The sequence below is a fragment of the Aricia agestis genome, chromosome 6 (genome assembly GCF_905147365.1).
Source record: "Aricia agestis chromosome 6, ilAriAges1.1, whole genome shotgun sequence".
In the NCBI taxonomy this organism is placed as follows: domain Eukaryota; kingdom Metazoa; phylum Arthropoda; class Insecta; order Lepidoptera; family Lycaenidae; genus Aricia; species Aricia agestis.
In genome coordinates this window covers 10,298,591-10,314,370 of record NC_056411.1, presented here as the reverse complement: position 1 = coordinate 10,314,370, position 15,780 = coordinate 10,298,591, and the positions used below count along the sequence as shown (strand labels likewise).

Genomic DNA, 15,780 nt, shown 5'->3' with positions numbered 1-15,780 from the left:
CCAAGGCCAGCGTCTACCTTCTGAAGAAAGAAGAAAGAAACAAGTACGCGCGAGTGTTGGTGGTTGGCTTTGCTTACCTCCACCGATTACTTGGAAGCAATCCTCATTAACGTGCGTGGCCACCTAGCGGTGTTAAACGGCCCCTGCAGAGCGCACGGAAGCATTGTGGACGACCTGACGCCTCCACACACCTACCCAGGTGAACAGTCAGACCCCGCCGGCACGGTACGGTAACGCTCTGGGGCCACAAGTTGGCACGCAACGACGGGTGCGGACATTCCTCCCGCACTCTGATGCACCCGTGAGCGCCCGCGCCCTCTACCGGGAGGTTCCTACCTTCCTGTTCCCTGCATTCCTATTCCCGGTTCGGCGTCACCGCGGTAGCAAGCTGACCGGGCTGTTAGTAGTAGGCTTGGTAGGTCGCGTTACGTATAGGTAAAAACATTAAGTGAAGTGAAAGTGAAAAGTGTTAGTTTTAAGGTTAGGGCCCCTCGTGCGCAATGGAGAACGCGCGTGTGTTGCGCTCGGGCAAGTCCACGCCCTCGCGGGAAGAGACGCCATCGTCAGGGCAGACCACGACCCACGAGACCAACACATGGAGCAGAGGCACCGGCGTTGAAGACACGACGGAGAGCAGCACGCGTACCGACGCTAGGGCCAAACTAAATTCAGTACCCGCACAAATCGACAACGTAGTCGAAAATGTAGGAAGTGCGCCGGGCACTATAGTTAACGTCCCCGGGGACAGAGCAAGCAGCAAATTATCCGCGTTGCAGGCCGAATTAGAGTATCACAACTCCGAACTAGCACGGGCTAGGGCGGCGTCCGCAGCTGCCATGAGTCGGCTGGAAATAGCTAGGATAGAGCTAGGAGAATCCACCGACGCGGACCAGCCACCCAGATCGAATAAAACCCGAGTTGAAGGCTGGATCTCGGAGCAATGTGTTAGGCCGTCAACAAGCGCTCAAAACCCGGGACGAGACCCGCGTCCGACTGAAAACATCGAACCGCGCGCCGGTAACACGTCGCTTAGCGACATGACATTGCTAGCCAACGCGATAGTTCAAGCGGTCAATTCGAGTAGGTCGGAAGCGACGCCTAAATTCATTCATGAGTTGCCCCACTTCGACGGAACAATTACGGAGTGGATGGCGTTTAAATCCGTTTTTAATGACACCGCGGATATGTTCTCGGACATTCAAAATGTAGCTAGGTTAAGAAAAGCATTAAGAGGCGCGGCCCGCGAAACAGTTAGAGCTTTGCTATACACAGTATCGGACCCGTACGAAATAATAGATACGCTAGAACGGCGATACGGCAGGCCAGAACTACTTATTCTCTCCGAAATCGAAAACATAAAACGTTTACCCCGTATGACGGAAGACGGGCGCAATGTTAGTAGTTTCGCGAGTAAAATATCAAACACGGTAGCGGCCATAAAGTCACTTAACCAGCCACAATATTTGTATTCTCCCGAGTTAGTGGGTCGAATAGTCGACAAGTTAAATATTATTTTAAAATATAAGTGGTACGAGTTCAAATCTGAACGACCCGGAGCACCGGAGCTCGAATTAATGGCTAGATTTTTAAATATTATGGCGGATCAGTGCGGCGCGATGTTCGCGTACGAAACAGCTAGGGAGGAAAGGAGAGGCAAGATGAAACCTCGCGCGGTAAACACGACTCGCACACGGACTCATAGATCGACGCGTTATGATAGCGATAGTTCCTGTGATAGATCAGATTGCGAAGTCACGTACGAGCCGCGTAATACCGTAGCAGCCGCGTTCAAACCCTCAGCTAAAAAGGCCGAACCATTCAGGCCGAAGCATCGCACGCCGCGCCCCGCGACAGAGGCGCCACGCTCCGCGACGGAAGCGCCGTCAAACTCGTCCAATAGAAATAATTGTCCCGTATGTTCAGGCTCCCATACGACTATTAATTGTGCAGATTTTATTAAACTTAGCGTATCGGAAAGATGGGACGCAGCTAAAAATAGTAAACTTTGCTTTAGATGTCTAAATAACTCGCACGGGCGAACTTTCAGATGTAAATATATTCCGTGCGGTATAAACGGTTGCGAAGCGTCTCATAATAAGTTATTACACGGCAGCGGCAGTGCAGCGCCGCCCGCAAGCGGCAATGTTAGCTCAATAAATCACGTTCGTGCGTCAAACACCTACCTCAAAGTAGTGCCGGTTGAGATAAGTGGCCCAGTGGGCACCACCGCTACATACGCCTTGCTGGACGAGGGCTCTACATTGACCCTAGTTGAGCGTACGGTAGCGGACAGTGTAGCACCCAGGGGTCGCAGCCAGCTACTTAAGTTGGAAGGGGTAGGCGGTAACCAAATTGACGACCCCGAATCGTGCAACATATCGCTAACAATCCGCGGCGCGTGTAGTCGAAATCTAGAAAAAATGAACGCGAGCACGATTAATAATTTGAATCTTACGCCGCAGTCCGTAAGCAAGGACCTAGTTAGACAGTGCAGCCACCTAGCGGAATTAGAAGACGAACTGTGTTACGAGCAGGCTAAGCCTACGATACTTATCGGCCAAGATAACTGGCACTTAATTACGTCTCGACAATTACGTATCGGAAATAAGGGCCAGCCAGTGGCGTCGTTAACTAAATTAGGATGGGTCCTGCACGGGCAGGACGCAAGCTCGCGTAATTTAAATAATATTCAGTTCATAAGTCACGTAAGAACGTCGCAGTCCGAGGATCCCGCGTTAGAATTGATAAGGAATTATTTTAGCATAGAATCGTTAGGTATAGAGCCGCGTAAACCTAAAGCGGATCCGGACGAACGCGCGTTAACTGTTTTAAATAGAACTTGCAATAAAATGAACAATTGTGATCGGTATGAGTCAGGCTTATTGTGGAAAACCGACAATGAAGTAATGCCGGACAATAAGAAACAAGCCCTAAGCCGTCTGTACAATCTAGAGAACAAATTAGATAAAAACTTAAATTTAAAAATAGAGTATTCGAAACAAGTAAATAACTTGCTAAGTTCGGGTTACGCAGAACTAGTGAGCACCCCAGCCACATCACCTCGCACCTGGTACTTACCTCATTTTTCAGTGGTTCATCCCCAAAAAGGTAAGGTGCGACTGGTTTTTGACGCTGCGGCTAAATGTGGGGGAAAATGTTTGAATGATGCGCTACTAACCGGGCCCGACTTATTGCAGTCGCTTTTCGGCGTTTTAGTTAGGTTCCGCGAAGGAAAAATAGCAGTAGTAGCAGACATCAAAGAGATGTTCTTACAAATAAAAGTGATTGAGTCGGATCGCGACAGCCTTCGTTTTCTGTGGCGAGGCGACGATAGAAACATCCCCCCGCGAGAATACCGTATGACCTCGCTTATTTTTGGGGCGGCCTCATCGCCGTGCGTGGCCATTCATGTTAAAAATAAAAACGCGCAAAACTTTAGTTCAGAGTACCCGAAGGTAGCTAAAGCTGCGGAACGGAACTTTTATATGGACGATTACTTAGACTCATTCGACGACGCGGACGAAGCCAGGCAAGCGGTCAATGCCATGTATAGGATTAACTTAGGCGCTTCGTTCGAGTTACGCGGTTGGGCGTCGAATGTGCCCGAAGTAATAAAAGACGTTTCCGATAAACGAATTAGCGGCGCGACGACTTTAGGAAAAAGCGATACAGAAAGGACTTTAGGTCTCATTTGGAACCACGCTCGCGACACTCTAGGATTTAACGTGAATCTCAGAAACACGCCATCTAATGTAATTTCAGGGGAAATTTTACCCACCAAGAGGCAAGTCACTAGCGCCGTCATGTCGGTTTTCGACCCGTTAGGATTAGTTTCGCCGGTAACTATGGTAGGTAAGTGCCTCATTCAGGAAATATGGCGTAGTGGCGTAGGTTGGGACGATCCTATAACTAAGGAACACCACATTACGTGGATGTCGTTTATTAATAATTTAAACTTGCTGAGGACTTTCGAAATAGAAAGATACGTACCTGCCCCGCCCTCTGGCGAGGGGGAGTTACACATATTTTGCGATGCTAGCGAAAAAGTTTATTCGGCCGCAGTTTATTTCGTTAGCATGAATAATAACACAAAGACGGCTAGATTAGTTACGGGAAAGGCGAAAGTAGCGCCGTTGAAACCAATTTCGATACCGCGATTAGAGTTGCAAGCCGCGGTTCTTGGTTCCCGCTTAGCAGAGTCAGTAAAACGGGAATCTGACTACAAAATTACAAAGTCGTATTACTGGTCGGATTCAAAAACGGTATTAGCTTGGATTAGGTCCGATCCGCGTACTTTCAAGTCGTTTGTCGCGCACCGGCTAGCCGAGATCGAAAGTACAACGACCCCGGCCGACTGGCGATGGGTGCCGAGCGCCGACAACGTCGCGGACGACGCTACCAAGGGCATTCCGGTGAATTTTAGTTCGACACACAGATGGTTTACAGGACCTAGCTTTATTTTAGACGACCCCGCGACATGGCCGTGCGAAAAGCGGACCGCGGCTCCCTTACCCCCTTCAGGGGAGGAGAGAATAATTAAGCAGGTTCACGTCTGTGTAGACCATGTAAATAACGATTACTTGCCTAAAGTTGAAAGGTTTTCGAAGTATAAGCGCCTGGTACGCGCTGCTGCCACCGTCTTGCTCTCGGCTGAGGCATTTAAAGCCAAATTGCTCAAGAGAAAAGTAAATACGGAAATCTCTCCTGATCACATCAGACTAGCAGAATTACTGCTTATCAAGAGGAGTCAGAACATCTCGTTCGCGGACGATATAAAGACGGTAGAGGCTGGGCAACGACCTCCGAAGAGGTCCCCCTTTCACAAACTTGCTGTGAAACTCGACCGCAGCGGGATATTATACCTCGATAGCAGAGTTAAGGAAGAATATAATCTGCCTGTCCTACATGCGAAGGAAGAATTTACCCGACTGTTAGTGCATCACACGCACGCAGTATTTAACCACGGCAATCACCAAACCGTGATGAACGAGCTCCGACAGCGCTACCACATAATTGGACTACGCAGCATCCTTCGCTATATATGCAACAAGTGTCAATGGTGTAGAACCTACAGGGGAACTCCCTCTAAAATTCCTCTGGGTGACTTACCTCCTGAAAGACTGGCCCACAATCAGCCGCCGTTCACAGCCTTGGCGGTTGACTATTTTGGCCCAATGTACGTCACGATCGGGCGAAGACACGAGAAGCGGTGGGGCGCACTTTACACGTGCCTCACCACTCGGGCCGTGCATCTGGAGCTGGTGCCTTCCCTATCTGCATCCTCCATGATCATGAGCTTGCGCCGAATGATGTCCCGCCGTGGCACTCCGACGGTCATATATAGCGACAACGGAACCAACTTCGTGGGCGCCGAGAAAGAAGTGACGGAAGCTCTTCAACAAAATGACGACGCGATGAAGGTCTTCGCCTCCGGAAAACAGATAATTTGGAAAAGAATACCCCCTGGGGCCCCGAACATGGGCGGCGCCTGGGAGAGATTAGTGAGATCTGTGAAGGCGGCATTACGAGTCACCTTAACAGAAAAGACGCCCCCAGATGAAGTGTTGCATACGCTGTTGCTGGAAGCAGAACATGTCATAAATACGAGACCGTTAACACCAGTAAATCCTGATCTAAACGAGGAATCACTGACCCCAAATCACTTTCTAATTGGGAGGTCAAGCGGGATGATACCTTTCGGCTCGTATAAAGACTACACAGCAGACAGTCGCTCGTGGAAAGCTGCGCAAAAGTTGGCCGAAGCGTTCTGGGCTCGATGGGTAGCAGAGTACAAACCCCAATTGATGCCTCGGCTCGGCAACCCGCAGCACAGCAACCTCAACCCCGGAGACATCGTTATAATATGTGATAGAACGATGCCCCGTGGAATATGGCCTAGAGGTGAAATAATAAAGACTTTCCCAGGTCCAGACGGGCGGGTTAGAGTAGCAGAAGTCCGTACAGCCGCCGGACTAATTCGTCGCCCAGCCTCTCGTCTGATTCTCGTAAGCAGCCAGGAATAAAACGTTTCGGTGCTTGCGCACGAGGGGGAGACTGTAAATAATAGCTTAGTTTTATTCCCTCTTTTGTTTACACTTAGATTTAAGATTTCATATTAGTAATTCCTATTGGAAAATGTTTATCTTGTGTCTCATTTTTATAATATTGCTGTCCCTTTCGCACGGGAATGTAGTGTGTTTCACACAATTGTTATTACTGTCTCTTTCTTGCATAGTTGCACTCGAACTATTGTTGTCTCTTTTTTACATGGCTTTGTTTTACACATTTTATTGTTTATTTATCTTATAAGAATGTTTGTTTACCATTGTATTAGCTTATAAGAATCCCATTTGATGTCATATTATGTGTAAAATGTTATATTTCAATAAACGGACTGCATTCGTTCGACAACAACCGATAGAACCCCACGGGCTCTAACGGTACAAATTTCATATATAAACACGCACTTTCTCGGTGCATACACATTCACTTCCGACAAGCCAAGCAGATGCATGCGTAAGCCCTGCTCCACCACACTCCGCTCCAAGCAGTACCAAGTTCACTCCTGTGTTTCCTTCTCGTCTCCTGCACCTCCTTCTCCAGGAATCTTCCATCCGGCATCCTTCACCCTTCAAGATACAGTCCACTGCTCTGCCACCCGGCGACCACGGCCCCGCCGAGTTTGTCGTGTCGCCAACAAGTATGATTAGTTCTATGTTACAATAAAGTAAAAAATAAAACGCCATCTGTTGAATCGTATTAGAACTAAAATGTTCATTCCATCGATATATTTCTGGATTTTTTATAATATTATACATAAAATATGTTTAAGATTTTTGAAATTTTATTTTAATACACATCCAAGACCCAGGAAAATTGAAAACATTTTGTTCCGCCTGCGGGACTCGAACCCAGGACCCCCGGGATGAGCGCTGGCCACGCGCAATGCGAATTCATTTTCATCGAAATTTTCATGGAAATAAGATATTTTCCCACATCAAAATGTAGCCTATGTCCTTTCTCAGACTCTGGAATAACTGTATACAAAATTTCATTGCAATCGGTTCAGTAGTTTTGGCGTGAAAGCAAGACAGACAGACAGACAGACAGACAGACAGACAGACAGACAGAGATACTTTCGCATTTATAATATTAGTATGGATTATTTATATAACTATTAACATACAAAGGGTACTTTAATTCGTGCCGTGCACAGTCAGTCTAAATAAGATTTTACATTCGAGTACTACAGACTACTAAGTTCTATAAAACTACGTACTAAGTTTTTATCATGAATCTAATGCAAAAGTATAACAAAAACAGTAGTTTTGTATTACGTACAAAAATTATTTAAAGTAAAAACCTAGATATTTATTGTTAACAAATCTAAAATTATGAGATGGTAAAAGACTAATCCCTGTTTTCACCAACGCATTTAAATAAAAGTCGCAGGCTTGCTGCCAATAAGAGCAAATATTAGTGAAATCCTATCTCTTGAATTATTTTCACCAACGCTCAGGGGCGGATCTACTTAAAGGCTTTTTGGGCTGCAGCCCAGGGCCCCGCGAATACAGAGGGCCCCCAACCGAACTGAAACCAATAGACGATATTTTCAATAATAAAAATTATCTAGAATTTTAAAAAATCCGATCATAAGCTTGGCAATGGATCAATCAACCCGTGTGCGCATCTATCAAACGGAACGGGGAATGAGGCATTTCCTTACTTTTTAAATTTGATTATCAAAATGGCAATTACTTGAGTAATTAGGTAGGGCCCCTAAGCAGTACCTATTAGCCCAGGGCCCCACAAATTCAAGATCCCCCCCCTCCCAACGCTGAAATTGTCACGTCATCTGAGGCGAATAAAAACCTTGGAACAAAAATAGATACTTAAATCCTCAGAACTTAGCTGGTGGCATATTAACATTGATTAAATTGGCATTATGGTGCTATTGGTGAAAATGGACATTCAAATATCCAAAAATAGGAAATAATATTTTTTTTGGCCAAAACGACATATTTGACCGACAATATCCTACTCTTATAGACCTCACAAAAAATATGTTTCCTTTACAGATTTAGATCTTATCTTGGCCTATCACTGCTGCGGTCGTAGTACTGGTACGACCAAGCAGGTTTTGGACCTCCACTACACCCTCAACACGCTGTTTGCTTGCTACTTCAAGGATCGGAAACTAGACTCCAATATACGCGAAGCCCTCAACAATGTGTGAGTTTTTTCACTGTGATAGTTTTCAACGCAATATTAAGAAAGATAGTACGAGCATAAATTAGTAATGCCCGTTTTCCCTAACCGCCCCTAAGGTTAAGGGCCTGTTTCACCACTTCCTGGTAAGTGCCGGATAGGATATCCACCACTTAACTTGACAGATAGAGTATGGAGAATCTGTCAAAAAAGATTTGGATCAGCCTATCCGGCACTTTATCAGGAGGTGGTGAAACAGGCCCTGGGTAGCTCTAAAAACTTGGTTCATGTAAAACGTTGGTGAAATTAACGTTTTTGTATCAGTAGATAAATGACTGTAAAATACTACTTAGTATAAGGGTGCATCTGGTGAAATCGGACGATAACGCTTTGTATACAAATCTAATATATAAAAATAAGTGGGGTTTTCCTTCCTGACGCTATAACTCCAGAACGCACGAACCGATTTCCACGGTTTTGCATTCGTTGGAAAGGTCTCGGGCTCCGTGAGGTCTGTAGAAAAAAAATATTAGAAAAAACTTCAAGAGAAAAGCAGGAAAACAGGGAAAATCATTTTATGGCAAAACATTTTGCCGGGACAGCTAGTATATTATGAAATATACCATAAAATAAAATAAACTTCATAGCTGTATTAACACTAGGCAACTGAATTCATATATTATATTCATCAAGGCCTTCAAAAGGCTTTTTATGTAACACATATTTTCACTTATATTTTCAGGCTTATGACATTTTTGCCGACTCTAACAAACGACGGAGATACTGTGATGTTTATACGTATGATAAATGTCGACCCTAAAGTGTTTGATTTCGGGCTGTGGATAAAGTAAGTAGAATAATGCAGTGAACATCTAGTATTGACACAGTACTTACGCCGGTTCTTCTCGCCGGGTTAGTTCCCGAACCGGTGGTAGGCATCTGTGTAGCCCCGACGTTCAGAGAATATTTGAAAAAATTTATTCTGAATAAAAAAATTTGAGTTTGAGTTTGAGTTTGAGTATATTTTGACTATTGACTATATTGGCTATTGACTATAATATTGACTATTGACTTTGACTATAATATTATAAACGGCTGAACCGATTGGGCTGAAATTTGGTACAGCGATACTTTGAAACCCGGGAAAGGACATACGATACTTTTTATCCCGAAAAATGTACGGTTCCCGCCGCGATAACTAATTTTGGCGCAACGGAGTTGCGGGCGTCATCTAGTTTTGACTGTAAGCCGATTTTCATTAAATACATTTGAATTTCTGCGCAACGCATAGTTGCGGACTCCGATTAGTTGTTTTTAAAATTTAAAATGACGTAAATAGTCAAATACAATAGTATTTGACTATTTAATAAAATAGGAAAACCTTGGAACAAAAATAGATACTTAAATTCCCACCACTGAATAAAGTTATCTAAGTAAAGGCTCTAGAATTGATAAGAATATAAATTAGTTGTGTTTAAATAATAAAACCTAAAAAACAAAACGCACTTGCTACTGATGTTGGGAGTGTCTATGGGCGACGGTAGTTGCTTTCCATCAGGTGACCCGTTTGCCCGTTTTCCCCCTAATTCAAAAAACAAATAGAAAATTTTGACTCCATTTTCAGATTAGTCTTCCTACTGATAGATCTAAAACAGTACGTGGAAGGGACCTTCAAAGGACTCGTCCTGGTTGTGGACTTCGGCGTCGTGTCTCTACGGCACATTACTAAAATCGATATAACTAATTTAAGACAGCTGCTTTATTATTTACAGGTAACTTCATTTATTTAATAATACAAATTACCAGATATCGAGCGCTTACAGACGAACGGCACTTGTCGACGGAAGTCGACAAGTATTCGAATAAAAAAATCGGCCAAGTGCGAGTCGGACTCGCGCACGACGGGTTCCGTACCGTTATAGAGCGAAAATAAGGAAAAAAATGTGTTTTTTGCTTGGCAGCCCCCCTTAATTATTTATTTTATTTAAATTTTATTATTTAATATTAAAGTACACATATAATTGAGGATTTCGTGAAAATTTCAAATGTGTATATGTTGCCATTATGGATTACGAGCCAAAAAGACCAAAAAATAACGTTTGTTGTATTCCCATACAACAAACGTTATTTTTTGGTCTTTTTGGCTTGGCCCCCCGTAAATATTAACTTTATTTTGTTTTTAGTATTTTATTGCTATAGTGACACCAGAGATACATAATCTGTGAAAATTACAGAAGTCTAGCTATAGCGGTTCTTGAGTTACAGCCTGGAGACAGACAGACGGACAGACAACGAAGTCTTAGTAATAGGGTCCCGTTTTTACTCTTTGGGCACGGAACCCTAAAAATCCAACGACTGCCGTCGACGCGTGCTTTCAATAAATGCAGTTCTTCTGTAAGAAGCCTCAGAGCTATCTTACCCATGTCTGTGCAAGAGCACAGCTAAGTATAGCAACACGTTTGTTATTTAAATTCAATAAAACTTCTAATAATTATATTATGCGTAGGTATACAAACAACAGTATACGTGGGAGAGCCATGCTTCGGCACGAATGGGCCGGCTCGACCGGATAAATACCACGTTCTCACAGAAAACCAGCGTGAAACAGCGCTTGCGCTGTGTTTCGCCGAGTGAGTGAGTTTACCGGAGGCCCAATCCCCTAACCCCTACCCTATTCCCTTCCCTACCCTCAACTTTTCCCTTCCCTTCCCTACCCTCCCCTATTCCCTCTTAAAAGGCCGGCAACGCACTTGCAGCTCTTCTGATGCTGCGAGTGTCCATGGGCGACGGAAGTTGCTTTCCATCAGGTGACCCGTTTGCTCGTTTGCCCCCTTATTTCATAAAAAAAAAAAAAAAAAACAAAACTAGAGTAAAATCCTGGTTTTATCATATTTTTTAAATTGGTTACAGGAAGCTCTGTTCCTGAATTTAAAAGGAATGCACTTCATAAACTCCCCGAGTTTTATCGACAGACTGATCGTCATGATGAAGCCGTTTATGAAGAAGGAACTTCTAGACAGCTTCCAAATACACACAGCTGGTACCAAAACAATTGAAAAATTGGTACCCATCTCTGCCTTCCCAAAAGAATGTGGGGGGGACTACAAATCAATTGAAGAAATTAAAGGTACTTTTTATTTTATACTAGCTGACCCGACAGACGTTGTCCTGTCTTAACGATTTAACCATGATTAAAATGAGTATAGCTCCATACCAAATTTTATCAAAATAGATTAAATGGTTTAGGTGAAAATCATAGTTTATTGTGCGGAAACCGTACATTTTCCGGTATAAAAAGTATCCCTTATGAAGTCATTTGGAAACAGACATTGTATTTTTGAGTGTTCGCTAGAAAATGTCGTGATTCTAGTGTTTCGCCATAAAGCAGCCTAAATTCCGTTCCTTTCCGATGATTTTATGTTTTTACTGTAGAATAAATCTTAGGTATTATTTTCGGGAATTATAAATTAAATAATTAATAAATAATTTTCGAAAATTAATGTCTAAAACAAACAAATATAACAGTACCTGAACTTTGTAGACATTAAAAAAAAAAAAATCTGAACGCACACATGATGTCTTCAGAAAAAAATAAAGTTGTGGCTTAAAGGTCTCAGCAACCAGGCCATAAGCTCCAAAAAAAAATAGTTGTTATACCTACTATTTGACAGGATTGGACAACAAATGTTTGACATGTAATAAACAAATCAGCATCTATTAAATTGATTAAGTATTCATTACACATATCGAGTTTTCATTATTTTTAAGATGAATTCTGCTATTCGGGACGGAAATAAATCCAACAAATCAAAAAACATGGCAATCGGTCCAGCCGTTCTCGAGTTAATATATATAAGATAAGATAAGATGGCAAAAACCGCCCATTTTCACGACGAGCCGTCGTCTTATAGATTCATGATAAGAAGAAATCATCTTATCAGTAACCAAGTTATCATTAACTTTTATTCTTATTTATACGAGTATACCACGACCTTAGGGTTAAAGACGTAGATGGCATAATAAAAAACATTGGTAAAAACATTAAAGATACCCATAAAAACACATAACGTTAGGTTACGGTAAATAAAAACCCTGAAGAGTCGTAAAGTTGTAAATGTTGTAGGTACTGTGATCACTTCTTGGTTCTTAGTAAGATAGTTAAAATATTATTTTGTTGCAGCTGAAACAATTAAGTTTGTAGAAGCAGCTGGAGATTTCTTTGAAAAGGATAACAAGAAAACAGTAAATGAAGCTCTCAGACCAGGAAGGGCAAAGACTATATCAGACATCTTCCAAGGAGTAGAAGGCTCTTTCAAGAAACTGGATATTGACTAAAATTGTAGCAATTTGATACAGCTAAATTTTGACAAATGTTTGAACATGGATTTGTATGAAAATCTCACATTGGCATAATTTGACTTTAATAACAGATATTATTTAGAAAAGTCAAGCATGAAATCAACAGTAGATAACATCTTGTGGTTTGATTGTGAAATAAAGTTGGATGGAGCTGCATCTCTCGTATTTTTTTATTTTTTTAACGGTATGGAATATGAAATTGAGTTTATTTAACAAAGCGGTTTTCTTTGTTTCGCTATAGAAAGTTGTTATTTTATAAAAAACATAAATAAATTATTGTTAAATACATAATAATTGAAATTTTATTTTATCATCATTTGGCACTATTCAATTCCAGTGACCAGAGTACTCGGGAGTACCGCAAGGTCCTATCCTAGGTCACAATAATAAGTTTATTTATTTCATATTTCAAATGTACATACATCAATAATTATAATTATTATCAGGAAATAAAAACTGCTCATTATAATCATAGAATCTGTAGGACCAGACCAGCCAGGCGAGCACGGCCACCAGTAGAAATGCGAAAGTATAGACAAACTGTGGAGATAAACTTAAGGTGAAGTTCCGATCTTTTTTCGTTCCGAAAAATTCAATTAAAATGCCACAATATGACATACTATGGCTGCGTTCCAGAAGACGTTAATTTTGACCAAAACGCTCAAAACGTCCCCTTCTACGGTCTACCGTTCCATTTGACGACCGCGGTTGTTTTGATCGCGGCTATGACGTCACTCGTGACGTCATCATTTTCGCTCAAAACGACCCTCGACGAAGATGGGTCAAAGTGGGAATTCTAGTTTTTTTTTTTTTTTTAATTTTAACGTATCTAACTATATCCCAAAAGCCATGTTCGGAAAGTTTTGATGAGAGAGTAGAGACAAAATAACTTCATATTATTTCATTACAAAAATAATTTAATTGAAATATTATAATATTAAATAATATTTAAGTAAGTAATTAAATATTTTGATTGGAATAGAAATTGTTTTAAATGAAAGGTCAAATGATTTCTTATAAAATATAATAAGTAAGTACTAATTTTCATCTCTCCTGAGAGTGTACGCTGTGTACCTGTTGACTTAGCATTACGCGGTATTGTTAAGTACTTAAACTTTATGTGACAATAGTCAATATGCAAAGTATGTGGTTTGTTATTGAAATATGATTCAATGTGAAAACTGAAATATACTTAAGGCGGGGATTAATCTCAATCAAAAACGATAACCTTGCACACAACCAAAGACCAAGCGTATACGCATCGCAATAAGATTCATTTTAGCTTAGCATAAAACTACAGGTTCTCGGGCGGATCTTCTCTATTTTTCATGTTTTTTTTAAATATCTTTGGAAATAAATATTAAGAAACAAAATTGTTCGGTTAAAGAATTTTTAATATAGATTTACTAACAATTTATTCAAATAAAATGTACAATTATCCTAGTTAATACTTATATTTCGATGAAATAGAGTTTTTTCGGAAGTAAGTTTGTAAATTAATTACAGCCAAAGTATTACGTTTTATTAAAATGTTTATGGTTTAAGGTATTTTGAATATTCGGCTTTATATCTCATATTTTTTAACACTTCGTTATTATATTGGAACTAGGTAAACCGGGAGTCACGGAATAACAAATTGGGGTTTATCCTCGCCTTAATAAAAGTTTAACAATATTAAAATATGATTACTTATGTAAAAAAATGTAATACTAAAAACGAAACAAATATATTATTATTATGTATTTTATTTGTAAAATAAAATATGTAACTATCAACAATTACTTTTATTTACGACTTCAAGAAAAGGATCGTAATATCCAAGTGCTGTTCAATGTAAGTATGTATAAAAAAATATTATTTAAATACATAATATTATGTTCTTTTTTTTAACTTAAAACCCTCCATACTTCGTTCCACTTGGGTTTGTATCACGCTCACATGCTAGTGGAACGGGAAAAACTACGGTCTTGAGCGCGAGCGTTTTAACGTCATCTGGAATATATATATATATATATATATATATATATATATATATATATATATATATATATATATATATATATATATATATATATATATATATATATATATATATATATATATACGTCCGAGCCTACGCTTCGTGCTATTTTGCGTTTGCATTATTGCTAGTCAAACCAGTAACCTTAATTACTGAGTTAAATTAGGTAGTAATTTTATTCCAATAATAGCGTTGAAAGGCTACTAGGGTAAATTACTAGTACATTGGACAGTACTAGTCGTTGGACAGAGCATAAAAACACAATATTTATTAAGGTTGCTTTAAAAACTGCCTGTTTTTAAAGTAATAGAACGCCTGATTTTTAAGAAAAACAGGTAGTTTTTAAAGCAACCTTAATAAATATAAAGCAACCTTAATAATTAATGGTATACCGTATACCAGAATTCTTATAGCTTTAGTTTGATATTTCAATGTAGTTTCAGACCAGGTACCGTGGTTAGTAGTTACCATTCCTTTCTTGCGATACTATCACTGCTAATATTAAGTAGTAGGCACCCATTTTTTATATCGTCAGCTATAATAACATGGGCTACCGAGGGAGGGGCAAGGGGGGACAGCTGCCCCCCCCCCCCTGGATCATGTTGACGTCCCTACTAATGTATGTTATCTAGTACTTTTATATCTATAGAAATCAAAAATTAAGAAAACGAATATTTGCCATTTTGTTTGAAATACTATATTTTTACAACTAAAAATTATATATTTTTTCTTTATAAGCACCTAGCTTATAAAAAATCTGATTTGCCCCCCCCTCGCCCAGAACCTGGGTACGCCCATGTATAATAATATACCTATTTCGTAACATAAACAAAAAATAATTTGCAAAAAAATGTGAAAACCGCAAAACACGTTGCCTCGTCAAATTATTTTATGTTAGTTTAATATTAATATTATATTTTGTGAAAACGGTATATTATTTGGTTCATATTTGCTACTTTACTATTTATTGTTGTTTTAAGTGTTCAAACCATAAAGTTAATATACATAGCGGAATAGAGGAACAAAGAGTTTTCATTAGGTATATTATTATCTTTAAGGTTCAAACGCTCTTTGTTTTTTAAAAAATAAATCTGTTATAATTTTTTTTAATATGTTGGCCATTATTTCATAATATTATAGTTTATTAGTATCTTTACCATGCGCGATGGCGCTGTTTACATTATTAAAATTAT

At 40.3% G+C, this 15,780-nt stretch overlaps 1 protein-coding gene across 1 annotated transcript in view; it reads left to right on the top strand.

The window, feature by feature from the left end:
• Positions 1-12,853, top strand: part of LOC121727777 (alpha-tocopherol transfer protein-like) — a 28,275-nt gene extending 15,422 nt beyond the window's left edge. Inside the window, exons 3-7 of the mRNA XM_042115770.1 lie at positions 8,079-8,232; positions 8,951-9,055; positions 9,833-9,980; positions 11,119-11,335; positions 12,389-12,853. Of these exons, the coding sequence (XP_041971704.1) occupies positions 8,079-8,232; positions 8,951-9,055; positions 9,833-9,980; positions 11,119-11,335; positions 12,389-12,543 (779 nt within the window). The 3' untranslated portion in view covers positions 12,544-12,853. The remainder of the gene's footprint in view (positions 1-8,078; positions 8,233-8,950; positions 9,056-9,832; positions 9,981-11,118; positions 11,336-12,388) is intronic.
• The last annotated feature ends 2,927 nt before the right edge of the window (positions 12,854-15,780 follow it).